At 42.9% G+C, this 18847-nt stretch overlaps 1 protein-coding gene across 1 annotated transcript in view; it reads left to right on the forward strand.

Moving 5' to 3' along the window:
- DCDC2C (doublecortin domain containing 2C) overlaps positions 1-15025 on the forward strand; it is a 149343-nt gene extending 134318 nt beyond the window's left edge. Inside the window, 2 exon segments of the mRNA XM_068565131.1 lie at positions 14642-14786; positions 14888-15025. Coding sequence (XP_068421232.1) covers positions 14642-14786; positions 14888-15025 — 283 coding nt within the window.
- The last annotated feature ends 3822 nt before the right edge of the window (positions 15026-18847 follow it).

Here is an 18847-nt window from a genome sequence, read left to right on the forward strand (position 1 = left end):
GCAGTAATTTCAAGAGCACTGTTGCAGCCAGGCTATCAGGTAGCTAATATGCATTTTTAAAGTTTTCTAAGTATGTACTCTGATGATGGATGGCACCTGACATGTAAATAATCTCTGTTATGAAAGCCCTTAAGTGCACTATGTAAATTTGATGTTTATTTTTTAGCGTTCTGGAGCCAGCCGTGGTCTCATTGTGACTCCTTTGTGCTGGAAGAATGGCCCTGCTCACACCGTGTCAGATCTGCGGGTGGGTGCTGTGGTGTATTACGCGCTGATTTATGACCTGCTTTTCAGAACAACCGTGCCGTCCTCCTTTGCCTTCGAATGCTGGCTTGATGCTTCTATAAACAAAGAACACATATCCAAATATCGTCCCTGTCAAATCAAATTGTCCAATATGGAGATGTGTGCATTGTAACAGTATATCCAGAGGGCTGGCTGATAAATAGGGAAAGGTTTTGACAACTCTGGAAAGAAAATGAAATTGTCCAATGTGGAAACAGCAACGGGAATAGTAATCAGGATGCATTTTATCGTAAATGCATTTTCTTTTCTTGTTCAAGACACACACCAGCCTCTCACCATAGCTCACCTAAAGGTGCCCTCAGTGTATGGAAAGCAGCTTACTGAAACGTCACCCACAGGGCACACTCCAGGTATTCTATTGTGATTTTCTGCCACCTCTCATCACAGATTCCAGCCTTCTGTCTTCATGACAATGTGATTGCAATAATGCCTCATCCATGGTACATTATGGCTAATTTCATCTTTCCAATATTATGCTTATCACACCACACCTTTGCCTAAAAACCTCAATGCAGATTTCGCACAAAAGGTGAAGTTCATATTCCTTCACTTGGCCTTCAAGACTTTTCAGAATTGGAATTTGAAATTCTGAATTTGATTGAAATTCAGAATCAAATTTGAATTTGATTTTTCAAGCTCATCTCCTATTTGCCGAGCAGTTTCACAGTTACACCCACCTGAGCACTGGAAGAGAACTTGTGTTTCCAGCATCTAGGCTGGTCTCAAAGCTGGATGTCCTGCCTCTTTTTCTTCTTTTCTACATCCTCCAAGGGCTTGCCCAAATTCGTTTTTGACCAGTATTCATGTTTGAATACATGGAGCGTCTATAATGTACCCAGCCATGCTGGATGTATGGAAGAAACATGTACAAGCACACACACACATATACACACCTCCATAGGGTTGAAAAGGAGGCAAACACAGCCCTTGCAGTTTAAATACGAGATATGCTAATGGCCTCGTGCTCCCCCAGGGAGGAAGTGTGGCAGTCTGTTTTCAAAGCTAAGGAAGATTTTAGAGAGGGTTCTGAGGGATGAATAAAAGTTTATGCAGAAGACCAGGATGAGGAAGAATGGTACACTAGGCAAGGGAAGAGCGTATGCAGAAACACAGACAGTTGAAGGGGGTGGGGTGGAGTGACAAAGGATTCCTTGGAAAAGCTGGGTGGGGCAGTGCCCTGTCCGCAGGGCCTCAGGTCAGGCTAAGTAGCTTGTCTCTGTACACAGCAGAAAATGATGCAAGGGTTTGAGGCAGAAAAATGACCAGTTGGAAAGTCAATTTATATGGGAGTGGGAGGGAGGAATCGGAAGGGGGTGGGGTTGGAAGCAGGGAGTGGATGACGTCTTCCCAGTGACGTGGGTCTTCCCTCCCAGCTCCCCACACTTGGGTTTTCCCTTCCTAAGTCCTAAGATCCGAGTGGTAGTACCATTCACTTGGCAATTAATACTGCTTTCTTTCTTTTTCTGTCTATGTAGTTGCGAGATAATAAAGAATAGATATTGGTCTCTGCCCCTGACTCCCGCACAAGGCTGCTGAAATGCTTGTAATTTCCTGGGTGATAAGAGTGTCTTTTGTTCTAATGAGCTGACTCTGGGTTGCTCCTGGATGGGGGCTGGTCACAGGAAAGACCTTCCCATAATTAGAAGCTTGGGATTTCCAGCCCCGCCCTCCATGTTCTTTTGAGAAGGGAGAGGGGCTGAAAATGGAGTTTGTGATGGATCATGCCTACGTGATGAAGCTTCCAAAACCCCCCAAAGTACAGGGTTTGGAGAGCTTCTGGGCTGGTGGCCACGTGCATGTGCTGGGAGAATGGCCTGCCTGACAGCGCAGGGAAGCTCTGCCTCTTCCCCGTACCTCTCCCTAAGCATCTCTTCCATCTGGATGTTCATCTGTATCCTTTATCGTATCCTTTAATAAACTTGTAAGCATAAGCAAGTGTTTCCCTGTGACCCGTGAGTCACTCTAGCAAATTAATGAAAACCATGGAGGGGGTCTGGGAACCTCTGATCTATAGCCAGTTGGTCAGAAGTCCAGGTAACAACCTGGACTTGCACTTGGCGTCCTGATTTGGAGGGGGTTGTTGGGACCTCCCAGCTTGTAGCTGATCAGCTAGGGGCACAGGTAATAACCTGGGCTTGAGACTGGCACCTGAGGTGGTGAGGGGCAGCCCTGTAGGGCTGAACCCCTAACCTGTGGGATCTGGGATCTGATGGGATCTCCAGGTAGATAGTATCAGAATTGAATTAAATGGTTGGACACCCAGTTGGCGTCCCAGAGAATCGAACACTTGGCAACTAGAGGTGTGTGAGTGTGGTAGTAGTGTGACACACAGGGAAGAAACACACACAGTAGGGAAGACTGGGTTTTTCCCTATGTAGGAAGGAAAAAGTTGAGTTCTTCCTTTTTAAAGGCTTTTCTTTTTGCTTGCCCAGTTAGCTTACAGTTATTAGTGGCAACAAAGACAGCACTGAGTATAAATTCCATGAGGTCAGAGCTCTGCTTACTTTTGCTTTGTATGGCGTCTTACACAGTTCTATGGAAACAGCTGATTCTAAAAATTATTGTGGTTGAAACTAAAGTCAGGCTACTTTGGAAAACTCCCCGCCAGGATAAAATAATATGGGATTGTATTCAATACTAAGGATTCTTTAAACATGTATGCTATTTGGAAATTTACCAGTTCATCATAAGGCATCAGTCACATCTAAAAAGAATGTAAAGTAAAAATGTAAATGTAGGACTTCCCTGCTGGCACAGTGGTTAAGAATCTACCTGCCAATGCAGGGGACACGGGTTTGAGCCCTTGTCCGGGAAGATCCCACAAGCTGCGGAGCAACTAAGCCCGTGTGCCACAACTACTGAGCCTGTGCTCTAGAGCCCGCGAGCTACAACTACTGAGCCCACATGCCATAACTACTGAAGCCCGTGCCCCACAACTACTGAGCCTGTGCTCTAGAGCCCGTGAGCTACAACTACTGAGCCCACATGCCATAACTACTGAAGCCCGTGCGCCTAGAGCCTGTACTCGCAACAAGAGAAGCCACTGCAATGAGAAGCCCGTGCACCGTAATGAAGAGTAGCCCCCGCTCGCCTCAACTACAGAAAGCCCGCGCGCAGCAATGAAGGCACAACACAGACAAAAATAAAATATAAATAGATAAATAAATTTAAAAAAATGTAAACATAAAAAATAGAAATTGTTAGGATTCTTATGAGAGGTGGTGATGCAGGGAGATATTTCATTATATCCTTGCATTTTGACATTTTAAATGATTTGAAGGTCTCTAAATCTCTCAAATTTTATATATCAGTATGAATTAAACAAAAACAGCAGTGGAAATTCCAGTGCTGTAACTTTCTGAATTGTTTCATAAGCTAAGAAGCTTGTAGCTGAGCTTTTCCTGGGTGGTGATGCCATTTCTGCCTTTCTCTTGCTCACATCTTACAATTCTTAGGAGGAGAATGTGTTACGAACTCAAAGCGTTAAGGTAGTTTGCAAAGAAACAATAGAATATGATTTGGTCCTGCATGCTGGGTGGCAGAGAAACATGGAAATGACATCATTTGGAAGAGGATGTGTTGAAGTTGGAGCTCGAAGACCCAAGTGTGGCTGCTTTTCCAGTGTTGAGTCAAGGCTGATGGACGTTTTCTGACCTCAATTCTATTGATACCCATGTGTCATGTGTGTGGGTTTTGCTGGTGTTGTTTTAAAAGATGGTTCCACTGGTCACTCACACTTCTTTGGTCCTGGGTCCCTCTTAGATGCTCCCACTCAGAATTTTTCCAGTTGACTGAGGTGTCAAAGCCTTAATTTTAGGTGAGCATTTTCTTCCTGTGTCCAGAGGCTGTGCTTTACTTTGTTCCCAAGTATGTTCGGTTTTTTGAAGAATTTCCCTGAAGAGTGTCACATGCTCTGATGTATTTTGTGTTCACAGTGAGGTCAAGAAGCCAGGAAACTGTAGCCTGTTTCCAGGTAGGCATTTGTTGGAAATGGCCTTTCCATCTGCCTTTGTCACATTCCCATATGTCTGGGCATGTATGGCTTAATGATACTATCCTGTTTCCTCCAGACCTGGATGTAGAGTTCTTTATTTAGCTGATGAGACACTGTATTTAGCTTCTTTCCCTTAAAATTGTTTGTGAAGCCTCTGTTCTCTATGTATTCTGGCATGTTTCCTCTTTTCTTCTGCCAGCCGAGATAGATATTCCCTCTGCTCATTTTTTATCTTTCAGACAGAGGAAGATAACAATGTGTAGCCTGGTCCTTATGAGGAAATGTATCCTGTAACAAGAATGAAGTTTAGCAACAAAATGGAAAACAAAAAGACACATATTTGATCTTTGGATTTTGAAGAGAGAAATAATAAAAGAACCCTCCCAACACCATTCTGACTGTACAACCTTGAGTGTGCCTGTCCTGAGCCTCAGGTTTCTCATCTATGAAGTGGTAATAATAATACCTACTCCATAGGGTTGCCATGAGAATTAAATAAGAATTAAGTAAGGTAATTTAAAATGCTTTCACATTTCTGGGCATACAGTGAGGGCTCAAGAAAGAGTTGATGTTAGACTGAATTTTTTTCAAGGGGGAAAAAAATAGGAAGACCAAAATTCACCTTTCCTTCAATGCTTTTGCATAATTACAAGGTGAAAGTTTTCAAACATATGCTTAGGTACAATTTCCACTAATATCTAAGAGGCCCACGTGTCAGTACAATAGTGATGTGGAAAGTGTGGTGTGACGTCCACACTTATCAGAATCATTTGGAATGCTTGGGGGAAAGACACATTCTTCGGTTCTACCCCAGGTCTACTAAATCAGAGTTGCTTATTAACTAACAGTAAAGTAACATAAACACCAATGTTTGAAAACCAGTGCAAGTCAAGGATTGAGTCAAAAAAAAACTCATATAAAAAATAAACAGTTCCATCTCATTAACTAGTGTTCAGTGGAGATATTTTAGGGAGGCACTGAATCTCTTGCTAGTATCCCTCAGATGACATGGAGACCCCCAAGGAGGGTGACAGGGAGATCCCCACAAAAGAATGCTACAACCCGTCAGATGACATCAAGACCCTCAAGGAGGGGAACACAGTGCTGTTTTGCCATACGCATACGTGGTTGAAACGCCAGTTCTCATAAGTTGTCCATTTTATTGATGTATAACTGTTCTTAGTAATCTCTTATGATCCTATGTATTTCTGTGGTGTTGGTTGTAACTTCTCCTTTTTCATTTCTGGTTCTATTTATATGGGTCCTCTTTTTATTTTCTTGATGCGTCTGGCTAAATGTTTATCAATTTTGTTTATCTTTTCAAAGAACCAGCTCCTAGTTTCATTGATCTTTTCTATTATTTTTGTCTCTATTTTATTTATTGCTGTTCTAATCTTTATGATTTCTTTTCTTCCACTAACTTTGTATTTTGTTTCTTCTTTTTCTAATTTCTCTGGGTGTAAGGTTAGGTTGTCTATTTGAGATTTTTCTTGTTTCCTGAGGTAGGCTTGTATTGCTATAAACTTCCCTCTTAGAACTGCTTTTGCTGTGTCCCAGAGATTTTGGATCATTGTGTTTTCATTTTCATTTATCTCCGGGTATTTTTCGATTTCCTCTTTGATTTCTTCAGTGACCCATTTGTTGCTTAGTATAGAACATGTTTTTTAACCTCCACAGGTTTGTGTTTTTCTGCAGTTTTTTCCCTTGCAGTTAATTTCTAGTCTCATAAGTTTGTGGTCAAAAACTATGCTTAATATGATTTCAATTTTCTTGAATTTACTGAGGCTTGTTTTTGTGGCCCAGCATGTAATCTAACCTGGAGAATGTTCCATGTGCACTTGAAAAGAATGTGTATTCTGCTGCTTTGAGATGGAATGTTCTATATAAATCTATTAGTCCAACTGGTCTAATGTGTCACATAAGGCCAATGTTTCCTTATTGGTTTTCTGTCTGGATGATCTGCTCTTTGATGTAAATGAGGTGTTAATGTCCCCTACTATTATTGTGTTACTGCCAGTTTCTCCCTTTATGTATGTTAATATTTGCTTTATGTATCTAGGTGCTCCTATGTTGGGTGTGTATATATTTACAATGCTTATATTTTCTTCTTGGATTGATACCTTTATCTTTGTGTGATGTCTTTCTTTGTCTTTTGTTCCAATCTTTGTTTAAAGTCTATTTTGTTTGACAAGACTATCAGTACTCCAGCTTTCTTTTCATTTCCATTTTCATGGAATGCCTTTTTCCATCTCCTCACTTTCAGACTGTGTGTGTCTTTCAATCAGAAGTGTTCCTTGTAGGCAGCGTAATATGGGTCTTGATTTTGTATCTATTCACCCACATATATCTTTTAATTAGAGCTCATTACATTTAAAATAATTATTGATACGTATGTACTTATTGCCATTTTGTTGTTTTCTTGTTTTTGTTCCTTTTTTCTTCCTTTGCTCTCTTTCCTTGTGAGTTGATGACTATCTTAGTGTTATGTTTGAATTCCTTTCTCTTTTTTTGTGTATATCTATTACAGATTTTTGGTTTGTGGTTACCATGAGGTTTATCTCTCTATATCTATCTATCTAGTTGATCTCTTAAGTTCAAATGAATTTAATGACCCTGAATTGTTAACATCCCGCCATGTTTAATGCTTTTGACCTCATGTTTTACATCTTTCTGATTTGTGTATCCCTTAACTACTTATTGTGGATATAGATGATTTTGTCTTTTAACTTTCCTAGTAGCTTTACAAGTAGTTAATATATGACCTTTATTTTATATTTGCCTTTACCTATCATATTTTTCCTTTCATAATTTTCATATTTCTAGTTGTGGTCTTTTCTGCTTAAAGAAGTCCCTTTAACATTTCTGGTAAAGCTGGTTTTGTGGTGCTGAACTCTTCTAGCTTTTTCTTATCTGTAAAACTCTTGATCTTGCTTTCAAATCTGAATGAAAGTTTTCCTGGGTAGAGTATTCATAGTGGTAGGTTTTTCTTTTCATCACTTTAAATATATCATGCCATTCCCTTCTGACCTACAGAGTTTCTGCTGAAGAGTCAGTTGACAGCCTTATGGAACTTTGGAAGTGGCTTCTTGGGCTTAGTGCACACTCGTTGACCAGGAGAAGAGATGGTTTTTCCTTTTTCTGTATGAGGCCCTGACCCTGCGAGCTTCATTTCATTAACCCTGGGCCGCAGTCTCTCAGCGCTGTTTTGCTCTGGGAGCCCGTGTTGGAGCTTGACACCGTCGCTTGGACCACAGCCTGGATTGACCTTGCAGTTTCGTTTAGAGGAGGACAGATATGCTCAGAGTGGCTCCTGTGCTTCTCCACATGGGAGTTGGATTCAAGAGAGATTTTGTAGCAGAAGCTGTCAGTTGGCACTGGCCCAGTGTGCGCCCTGATGATGCGATGGAGATGAGGGTGAGGAATGTGGTGATGCGGAGGCGTGGGATGTGCATCCGTGTGGCTCTGCGTCAGCCCCAGCTGGTGTGGCGTCCACTTCGTTCTCTACAGAGCATGGCATGACTGGAGCTTTAGGGAACGTTCAGATCAGCTGGCCCACTTTCCAGGACAGGAAACTGAGGCCTAGACAAGGAAGTGACTGAGCCAGCTTAGCTGCAAAGCTGATTGCAGCCTCTGAAGGGTTTCCTTCCCTAATCCAGTCATTTCCCCACTGCAAGTCGTTTTGAGTTTTTCATGGAGTACTTGCCCTTGGTGGAGGCATAACTTTAAAATCCCTGTCAGCTGGCATCTCTCACGTTCCTCTTTATATTATTTCCTCTCATTGACTTTGTGCATGAGGTCTAAAAATAAAGTATGTATTAATAATTATAAGTATAAATAAGACTATATTAAAAATTATCATTCCCTTTCTACCTGTCTTGTGAACATGGAATTAGGTCCTATGTGATACTCCTTGAAGTATTGCTGTTCTTTTTTTAAATTGAAGTATAGTTGATTTACAATGCTATTCTTGTTACTGTAGTAAAAAAAAATTTTATACATTTAGTTTACAAATGTATAAAATATTTCTCTCATTTTTCCTTCTGAACTCCCTCTTTCTACCTTATTCACATTCATTCACAACGTTTACTTCCCTACCTTAGAATTTATTAATCTCTCCAATGAGCGAATTGGGTTGAGAGCACAGATTTATTTAAATATTTGTACGTCAGTATTGCTGCTTTTTAAAAATTTTGAATGTGTTTTAAGGTGTTAGTTCATAATATGGCATGATCCATTACAAATAAGCACTTGAAAGAAAACTGGCTGTTCCAATTTTATATTTTATATATATATATAAACATGATTTGGTTGATACATATATCTTGTAGTGGAAAGAGAATGATAATTTTTAATACAATCTTATTTATATTTATAATATTAATACATATTTTATTTTTAGACATATATATATATTGTATATCTATATCTTGTGTGTATATATCTATATCTTTTATATATATATATATATATATATATAATCCTAAAGTCTCTATATATTAGAAAACAGGTTCATCCACTATGTTCTAAGCAACCAGCAACTAAATTTACAGAAAACATTTTTCTCCATGAAACTACAGAGCCACGTTATTACTGGATAAGGCATCCCAGGGCTTCCCTCTTTAATGTCCTAATTCTATTTTAGAGTCAGGCAAGAAATATTTCTGAACTTCCTGGGTTTATTATAAGAACACAGAAGAATTCTTTTACCCACTTCTTAATTCTTGGGACAATAGTTCACGATAATTTCAAACACTTTAACGTGAACCATTTTGAAGCGTCCTGTCGAGGGGTTGTGCACGTCCACTGACGCTGTGTCCATGACATTAGCCAGTCACCTTTCACAGGGAGGGCGGGGCGGTGTCCAGAGCTGGTGCTGGTCTTTGTGAGACAGCATTTGTAGAGCCTTTTGCCAAAGTCCCAGAAATGACTCACTGATATAGTCAATTCAGAAAGATATACCATTCAGGAAATGGTAGTAAATTTGGAGAATTAAATAGGCCCCATTCATAATTAAAAACCTGAATTACTGTACTGATGAATTTCCTTCCTGAAACCTGGAGGCCGATGCCCTGAGCCACGGGCTGCATCTCCTCCCATTTTGTCTGTTACTTTTCTTGTTATGCAGCAGGGTTCCTGTTTTCTCAAACTGAGGTCACTCCAGCTCATTCCCTTTCGTTTCCGTGTACACCTTTTGATTGTTCTCCTACAAAAGTATATTTTCACCTATTGGCTAGAGAGGAATTTTTACTGTACTTCTGTGGGCTTTTTGTCAATTAGATTAGAAAGCAATAAGGAGAGAGTGAGAAAAGATTTTTGTCTTGCATTTCACATGTCACAGATAACAACCCCAGCACCCATTCCATGGCTGTATTCAGCTACAGGTGACACTGAACATTTACTCAGCGTTCTGTCCTCGCCCGGAGACGCTCCCTGGATTTCTCAACTCTGTCTGACTGGCTGAGGTCAGTCTACCCAGTGCTTTGAAGTGCTGCAGTTTACAGCTGGTGGGCAGGGCGCTGGGTGCCAAGTTCTTTGAAAGCGGGCACCGGGTGCTTTTGATTAAATATAGAAAGGCTAGCTAGAAGCCTTGGAATGAAATTTGAAAGGAGACCTCCAAGAATCTTTCAACTCTCTAGTGCTTTAATGTCTTGAACAGGTTGAAATTAATGCAAAACCTGAAATGACAAAACGAACGAGCCTGAGGATTCCATGGAACCGCGAGGAACACGCTGTAGCCTCAAGAACCAAATGGACAGCCTTCAACTTTTCTCTGTCGTGAACACTCACAACCCCCTTGATCTGGGACGAGAGCCTGGTTTGGGGGATGCGGTCACTCTTATTCCCCGGAACTGCTTCTGACCATGCCAGCAAGAGGGCTCTTTCCCTTGATTTCCTATAAAACGTATCATCTGTTTTGCTCAGAATGGTGGGCTCTTCCTCATCTGGCCACATGTCCACTGTCACTCAGAAACCAGCCTCTGGGGTCTGCATGTGCTTTGACTTCCATTGTAAACTGTTTTCATCTCCTTTTCTGTTTCTCCCCATCTTTCTCGTCTTCCAGGCTCTGGACCACAAGCACATGAGTCAGATTCCTGCTTTCCCTGCTCAAGCATCATCCCTACAAGCCCCAGGGATGCTTGCCTGGCTGGGCAAGGAAGCAGAGCCGTCTACCCTCAGGGCAGGGCTGGCCAGTCTAACTCCTTCAGCCCTCAGCATACGTATCTTACGGCACTTTTCCATTTTCTTTTTTTTTTACTTTTCCATTTTTTATGTGTGAAACGGTTTAAGTACTTAGTGCCAGTCAGATCCCAGAAGACAGAGCAACTGTTTCCTACTTACTCTTATGACTCCCTGAGCCTCTATTTTCTCATCTGAAAAATGGAGCTAATAATACCTTCCTGTCTACCTTGTAGGTTTCAGGGAAAGCTTGAGATGAACGGGGCGGGGGGGGGGGGATGGGGTAGCGGGGAGAACCTCCTGAATTGTAGATGTTGTACAAACATGAGGTGCTAGTGCTGCTTTGTTTTTGGAATACCGGGCCCAAGTCCACTCAAAGTGTTTGCTCTGGAATCATACTAAAAAAATTAACAAGAGATTCCCTTGATAGGATTTTCTGTTTCAGAAAATAAATATCATAGTTTCGAGAATATTCTCTGTTAACTACATTTTTTGAGGGCTCACAAAAATGACACAAGGTAGAAATATGCTGATTCCCTAAAATACTTAGAGAATGGTGTATTCTAATTTACCTGATTTCTGGCTAACTGGCTAACGGAGAATCCCTTTCTTTGAACCTTATTCTTGAATATGTAAAGCCCTCAGTTGAGTTTTTAAATTGGAGTAAGTGTAATATATAACATGAATCTTTGATGCTTCTCATCTAAGATGAAGAATTGCTTTATTTAAAAGTATTAACTGCTTCTCCTGGGGCCGTACTCCATATTCAGTTAAAAGATGTTGGTTGAAATCCAACGACTATGGGGTCTCAACTCGGAGCATTTGTAACTTATCTTTTTTTTAAGGTGGATTTTTAAAATAATGTTTTTATTGAGAGTGAGGACACCTCACAATGAAGTGTCACACATATTACTTTCGTGTTCCCTTTACCTCCCAACTGGAATAAGCAAATCACCCTCTTATTTCCGGAGGGCAGGTTCAGTGTGGTGAGGGGAAGAGACCCCAGTGTTGCAAATGCCATAAACTCATTCTGCACAATGAGTCTGGTCAAACCGTTGGTTAATTAAATCAGAACAAAGAGCACAATTTATTTTGTTTTGACTTGGTTACCATTTGGGGTGAAATCATTAAGGAACAAATTTTGGAATAGCTGGTTCTTTGGCGCACTAGTCTTCAACCGGGCATGCCTTAAGGTTTGGAAGAATTTGATCTAAAATGAAAATAATAAAGTTCTGTGCGACACCAAGTTCATAAATAAAGTCTAGGAACCGCAGCATCCCGAGACTCAATGCCTTTGTCACGGGTACGATTTATACGTTTGAAACACAGGCTTTCTGATTTAGTGGTAAATACTGGAAGCGACTTGTTATTCATGGCCTCTTTGCTCCTGCTTGAGCTGCGGTAGGAAGGGGGGGAGTTCTGTAGAAGCATAGCTGGTCGAATTGGAGGAAGGCTTGCAGCGATGCTGACTCTTAGACAGTAAACTGGGGCGTGGAGCGGAGGAGAAGGCATCGTTTGCTGGGTGATGGCGGGGCCGAAGCTCGCGGCCGGGCGGGCACTGAGGGTGCTCAGAAAAAGGGAGACAACTTCATCCAGTCCTCACAGCGTGTGAGGTGAAGCAAATGACCTCGTCTCATAACGAAGACCTTCAGCCTCACCGAGGTCAACATCTTGCCTGAGGATGCCAAGGTTACAGCCCGCAGTGGAAAACCAGGTCTTTCAGCTTCTTTTAGGGTTTGTTTGTTACAGCTGATTTCCCCAAATCATCTATAACGGAATTATGAAAGTGCTAGTTTACTCATCACAAAAGTGGAAGGTGGGCTTCCCTGGTGGCGCAGTGGTTGAGAAGCCGCCTGCCAATGCAGGGGACACGGGTTCGAGCCCTGGTCTGGGAAGATCCCACGTGCCGCGGAGCAACTGGGCCCGTGAGCCACAACTGCTGAGCCTGCGCGTCTGGAGCCCGTGCTCCGCAACAAGAGAGGCCGCGATGGTGAGAGGCCCGTGCACCGCGATGAAGAGTGGCCCCCGCTCGCCACAACTAGAGAAAGCCCTCGCACAGAAACGAAGACACCCAACACAGCCATAAATAAATAAATAAATAATTCCCATTTAAAAAAGAAAAAAAAAACCAAGGCGATAATATCTGAATATTTAAAAAAAAAAAAAAGTGGAAGGTAACGCAGCTCGACCAAGTTATGGAACGATTGGCCAGGGGAAGTCAGGAGAACTAAGTACACTTTTCCGTGTCCTGAGATTAATTGTGGATGTGTGCAAACAGCTACTATTGGAATCAACGTGCACAGGGCAGGACTTTGTGATTTGCACTCAGCTGGTCACCTGGGCCCTGGACGGGGTGGTGAACCCAGGCAGAGTCTTTTAATTCCCTTGTAATTCATTGACGTCTGGCTAGGTCACCTTGGGCATTTGGAAGAAGATTCAGGGCCCCAGATATTTTTGTTTCTTTTTTTTTTTTTTTTTTTTAAATTTTATTTATTTATTTATTTACTTATTTATTTATGGCTGTGTTGGGTCTTCGTTTCTGTGCGAGGGCTTTCTCTAGTTGTGGCAAGCTGGGACCACTCTTCATCGCGGTGCGCGGGCCTCTCACCATCGCGGCCTCTCTTGTTGCGGGGCACAGGCTCCAGACGCGCAGGCTCAGTAGTTGTGGCTCGCGGGCCCAGTTGCTCCGCGGCATGTGGGATCTTCCCAGAGCAGGGCTCGAACCCGTGTCCCCTGCATTGACAGGCAGATTCCCAACCACTGCGCCACCAGGGAAACCCTTGTTTCTTTTTTAGGCGTTGGTTTTGGCGCGGAAACTTCTGTAGGTCTGAAGGGTGTTATATGTAATGTCTATCGTAACATCTAGTATCTTCTAGTTATTCAGTAGAAATCTGTCAAATAATAAAATACATGCTCTTACATTTTTTTTCTGTGTAGATTAGTTGAATGGAGAGACTGCGATTGGTAAATTTAATTGGCCACTGGATGTCGCTGTTTACCCACCTACAGAGGATCAGCTCTTTCCACCCGCCCCCCCCCCCGCCCCCTCCCCCCACGCCATACCTGGTCAGGACAAAAGCCTCTGGAACTGCTCCAGGTGCAGAGATTTCAAGCTTGTTTCTCGTAAGTAACTTGTTTTCTCTTGGGAAAAGAGCGAGTCCTGAGTTATTCAGTTCAGGATGTTTTCTTCTCACAGCAATTTAGATGGAGAACTGATGTGTTTTCTCTTCTCCTGTCATCCCCCCCCAAAGAAGTTTTCTTTCGCTAACACAAACAAGAGTTATCTTGCAACTCATCTTGGAAACAGTGACATTAGTTCATGCAACACTGGGAAATTTCATATATAACTTTCATATGAAACTACTGAAGGCACTTGGAATAAATGCCCACCTGGTTAGTCTCAGCCAATCCCCATCATTGGTGCAGCGAGGGTCCCTGGAAACTTGGGGTCATTCTTACTTTCTGGGGCAGTAAAAAAAAAAAAAAAGATTTGTATTCCACTGCTGCCACCACCGTTTGTGATCTGTGTGACCTTGGAGGTGTTACTCAACGTCTCTGATCCCCAGTATCCCTTGCCCTTGGGCAGGCCTTCCAATCCTACCTCCTAGGGTTTGGGGGCCGAACCAAGTTCAAACTGAAAATTCCTTAAACTTCCTTCTTTCTCTGGGGCTCTCTGTTAAATCCTGGGTTGATTGGATGGATTTCTTAGATGGATTATCCAAGAAATATCACATTCCCTTTGCTCTTCCCTAAAATGGTCTAACATAACCCACCATGTCTTTATAACACAATCTAGTATGCGTTGGTCCAAATAGCTGGAATTCCCAAGTCGGAACCTCGCTGTGAAAGGCATGCATGTAATGGACTGACTTTTCTCTATTATCTTTGTGGATTTCACTGCTGTAGCACAGAACTAGAAAAGGACAATCTTAAGATGAGAAGGAGCCTAGGGCTCATGTAATTGAGCCCCTTTCTTAATGCTTTTTACTCTTACTCCAGCATTCCGTGGAGAGCCACAAAATGGGAGGTTTTTCTTGAAATTTCCATAAACTGTAAGACCAAGGATGTGAATGAGAAAGACCTGTGGAAAACAAGAAGCCCACTGTGACAGTTTCTGGTTACTGCGTCCCCTGCCCCCTTTCCTCCCCACTCCTTCTCTGTAAGACTTGTGCTCATCCACACCGTCTGCATGGTGCACAAGATCCACACCATCCACATGGTCCACAAGATCCACACCGTCCACGTGGTCCACAAGATCCACAAGATCCACACCGTCCATGTGGTCCACAAGATCCACACCGCCCACATGGTCCACAAGATCCACACTGTCCATGTGGTCCACAAAGATCCACAAGATCCACACCGTCCACGTGGTCCACAAGATCCACACTGTCCATGTGGTCCACAAAGATCCACAAGATCCACACCGTCCACATGGTCCACAAGATCCACAAGATCCACACTGTCCACACCGTCCACTCCACCCAAACTGTCCATGCCATCCACACCATTCACATCGTCCATACCACATCCTCGACTTTAAAGTGAGGAGAAAAAGATCACTTCTGTTTCCTGAATCAATGTATTCCAGATGGAGTAGCAACAGTAGGCACCATTGATTGAATCCTCTCTCTGTGCAGGGCCTATGTCAAGTCTTGTATTTCCACAATTTCATTTGACCCTCACTGCAGCCCCATGAGCTACTCTGAATGATCTCTAATTTACAGGTGAGAAAACTGGGGCACAGAGAGGTTAAAGGGCTCGCACAAATCACTTGGCTAGTTACATAGTACAAGCTGGTTGAACTCCTGCTGGCTCTGACGCCTTTGCTTTTAGCCACTCAACTGCTCACAGATATGATGGTTACAGTTTTATTAGAACCACCTGATGGAGCTTGGTTAAACTTGTGAAAAATAAAAGACACAACAACGATGGCCTGCTTAGTGTACTTGTGTTTAACCAAAGCCTCCGATGAGTGGCAGGCCGGGTGTATTTGTGTTAGGGGTGTTGAGAGTGGTTATCTCTGCGAATGAATATATATGGAAAGAGAGCAATCCTACTCATACGCTTTAAAGGCTTAGCTCGCGTCTAGGAAGAGAGTTTGTGAATATCTGGGTTCATTAGAGGTGGGGGGGTTGCTGCCATTTGTAGCGGAAGCTGCGTGTTGATTGCCTGAGGGCTTCCATTAATGTTGATTTAGGAAATGCCTACCGTGTTTACGCTGCTGAATACTCATCCTCGTTGCCATTGGAAATATGTCAGTGTGTACTGAGGTGAGGGCGGCGCTGGGATTTCAGGGACTTGGGGACGGGCAGGTTTCGCGTCAACTTGAACTTTCCGCTCGAGTCTTAATTGCTTCTTGCAGGCCATCAGACATTCCCTTAACCTCCTCTTTCCAGGAACTCTTAGATTTTTGTCGACTCTGCTGTCTTTTAAGCGGCCAGGAGGAAGGGAATTTTCGCAAGGCTTAGGAGCTTGGTGCACAGGTTAGAAGCATTGGAATTGCACCTGGAGGAGAGAATTCATTTCTGCACTTATCCCCAAGGACTTATGGAAACCTTTAAAATGGAATAGTTGGCCAAGTCCAGAGTGAGGGAAAGAGCCATAGAACACTGTTCAAGAACTCTCTTGGGAGCGTAGCCTACAGGCAGACACATTCGACCCCATCCTTCTCTGGACGGGCGGCAGGAAGGTGGGCTTTTGGGGGCACAGGTTCTAGTTTCTCTGCAGGACAGGTGCAGGGAACCCGAGTGGTGCTGTTGTGCCCCTGACGGTAGAGAACCTACGGTCCGGCTCTACCATGCAATACTGGGGTGGAGCCAGCCTAGGCACTTAAACCTCTTGGCCCCAATTTCTTTACTTCCAAAACGGGCAGATTCCTATTTTAACTACTGCCCACGGTTAGTGGAGGAATGAGATATTATAAAAATGTGAAGAACCTAGAACATTTGAACATCTGCATAAATTTAATGGGCATCACAGCGTCTTTTGGAGGGAAACACTTGTAGTTGGATGGAACGTTGATGCCTTCTTACAGCTTTGTGACGTTAGCCAGTCACTTATTTCTGAGCTTCAGTAAAATGAGTCTCATCTATAAAATAAGAATAACGAAACCTACTCCTTAGGGTTACTATATGTGGAATACTGTACACACAGTTACTTGGTACACAGTGTGTACTCACATCATGATATCTTCCTTCCTTCCTTCTCCCTCCTCTGTCCTTCTTATTAATTGATCTGTCTCTTGGAGAGGGAATTAGAGAATCTGATGAAACGTGGGAGTGTGGCTCCTATTTATAGATCATTAATCCATTGGCCTTTGGGAAAATTGTTAATACTGCTTGCCAAATCACTTGTCTTTTCTCAATCTGCAGTTGTAATCCTATTTTCCCAATATAATTGGTTAGATATGTTTAGTTCATGTGTTTTGACGTGATCTGAAGAAACGATGGAGCGTATCACAACATTTGGATATACAGCACAGTTTTTCTTGCCCAGGAGCTCTAAGATAATTCAAGTATTTGTTCTGTTTTGACGGTTAATTATTTACCGTTATTATCAAAAAGAACTTGTGGTTATTTCCAATGAATGCCAGTAGAGAACACAGGAAAAGAGAAGGAAGGGGACTTCCCTGGTGACGCAGTGGGTAAGGCTCCGCACTCCCAACGCAGGGGGCCCGGTTTGATCCTTGGTTGGGGAACTAGATCCCACATGCATGCTGCAACGAAGAGTTCGCATGCCACAACTAAAGAGCCCGTGTGCCGCAACTAAGGAGTCCGCCTGCCGCAACTAAGACCCGGCACAACCAAATAAAGAAATAAATAAATATTTAAAAAAGAGAAGTAAGGAAATAAATAGCAGAAAAGTGGCAATAATGCACCAAGAATTGGCTAGCAGAGGATCACCTCTCTTGAATATTATGTTCAGCTCTAAGCTTCCTAGCACTGTGGGCAAAACTGGGTAAAAATAGTCAATAGGTTTTGCGTTTTTCATTGTCAGATGAAACATCCCTAACTATGCTTTTCATGAAAGCCAGCTTTTTCCTGGCATAAATTCCAACATGATTCGTGGAGAAACTGATGATAATAATGGGTAATGGCAGCTTTTTAAAAAAAATAATTTTTAAACTCTTCTTTTCTTAAATTTATTTTTTTGTCCCCACCCCTGCAAGGCATGTGGGATCGTAGTTCCCTGACCAGGGATTGAACCTGCGTCCCCTGCACTGGAATCACGGAGTCCTAACCACTGGACCACCAGGGAAGTCCCCAGTGGCAGCTTTTTGAAAGAGCCAGGATCCGCCATCATTTGGCTTCCCATTAGCCTAGAGCATCTTGTGTAAAGAGGAGCTGGGTGAGGGAGGCCGGCCTAAGGGGTCCAGGTGCACAGTCCCTCCATCCAGGCGTGGGGCCTCAACACTTCCTGGGTGGGAAGATGGTGGGGACAGGCAACATTGCTTGTTCAGTTTGTGGACGATTCCAGCCCTGAACGTCTTCTAATCCATTCGATCCTGCTTGCACGTTGGTTGGCCTGAGGCACTTCATCTGCGTGGAGGCTGAAGAGGAGAGGATTTGGATGTACTTACTTAGCTTCTAAGATGGAAATCCACAGACATCAGAGCACTACGTGTAAACCATTTCTGTTTGATTCGGTTCAATTCAGTTTAATTCCACACTGCTGAGTTTCAGTCAGTTCAGCTGCCCTCAGCGAGCTCCTGCTACGTGAAGGAGGACAAGCTGGGCCGTAGTGGGGACGCCAAGGTGATGGAGGCCTGGTTCTTGTCCCCGGGGCATAGCCTTCTGGCTAAGGAGACGGACGCACGCACAGCTGCCTATGTGGAGGAGAGAATGGAAACAGCGCTTTACGTGGACCCAGGGCAAGTGTCGCTGGAGCAGCTCAGAGGAAGCAACAACTCTGTGGCAACATTCTTTTCAAATTTATAGCGATAGGGTACCCTTCGGTGTAACGATCCCTGCTCCGTTATATATTATTGTGGAGTTTCCAATTATGCTATAGTTTAAAAAAATATTTTTTCCCGAGGGTTAATGTTTATATTTACAAATGTGTACAGCCTAACTAACAGTTTAAATGGAAATTTTAATGTAGTCTATGAATTGTTGGCTCATTTGCATATTTTATCAATTCACCATCATCCTGGGTTGTATATAGTGCAGTAATTAGAAATAGAAAGGACTGTGCATTTAAAAATTTTCATTTCAGGATGCAAAACACTAGTTGTTTACCTGCTGCCTTATCAGTAGCATGTTGTGCTGCGTGTGTGGTTAGGGGCGAGATATTTTGGAGACTTTAAATAAACATATACATGTAACATAAGGATGCATGAGGTCTAGGACCAGCTGACGCTGCAGAGAA

Source organism: Eschrichtius robustus, chromosome 15 (genome assembly GCF_028021215.1).
Source record: "Eschrichtius robustus isolate mEscRob2 chromosome 15, mEscRob2.pri, whole genome shotgun sequence".
In the NCBI taxonomy this organism is placed as follows: domain Eukaryota; kingdom Metazoa; phylum Chordata; class Mammalia; order Artiodactyla; family Eschrichtiidae; genus Eschrichtius; species Eschrichtius robustus.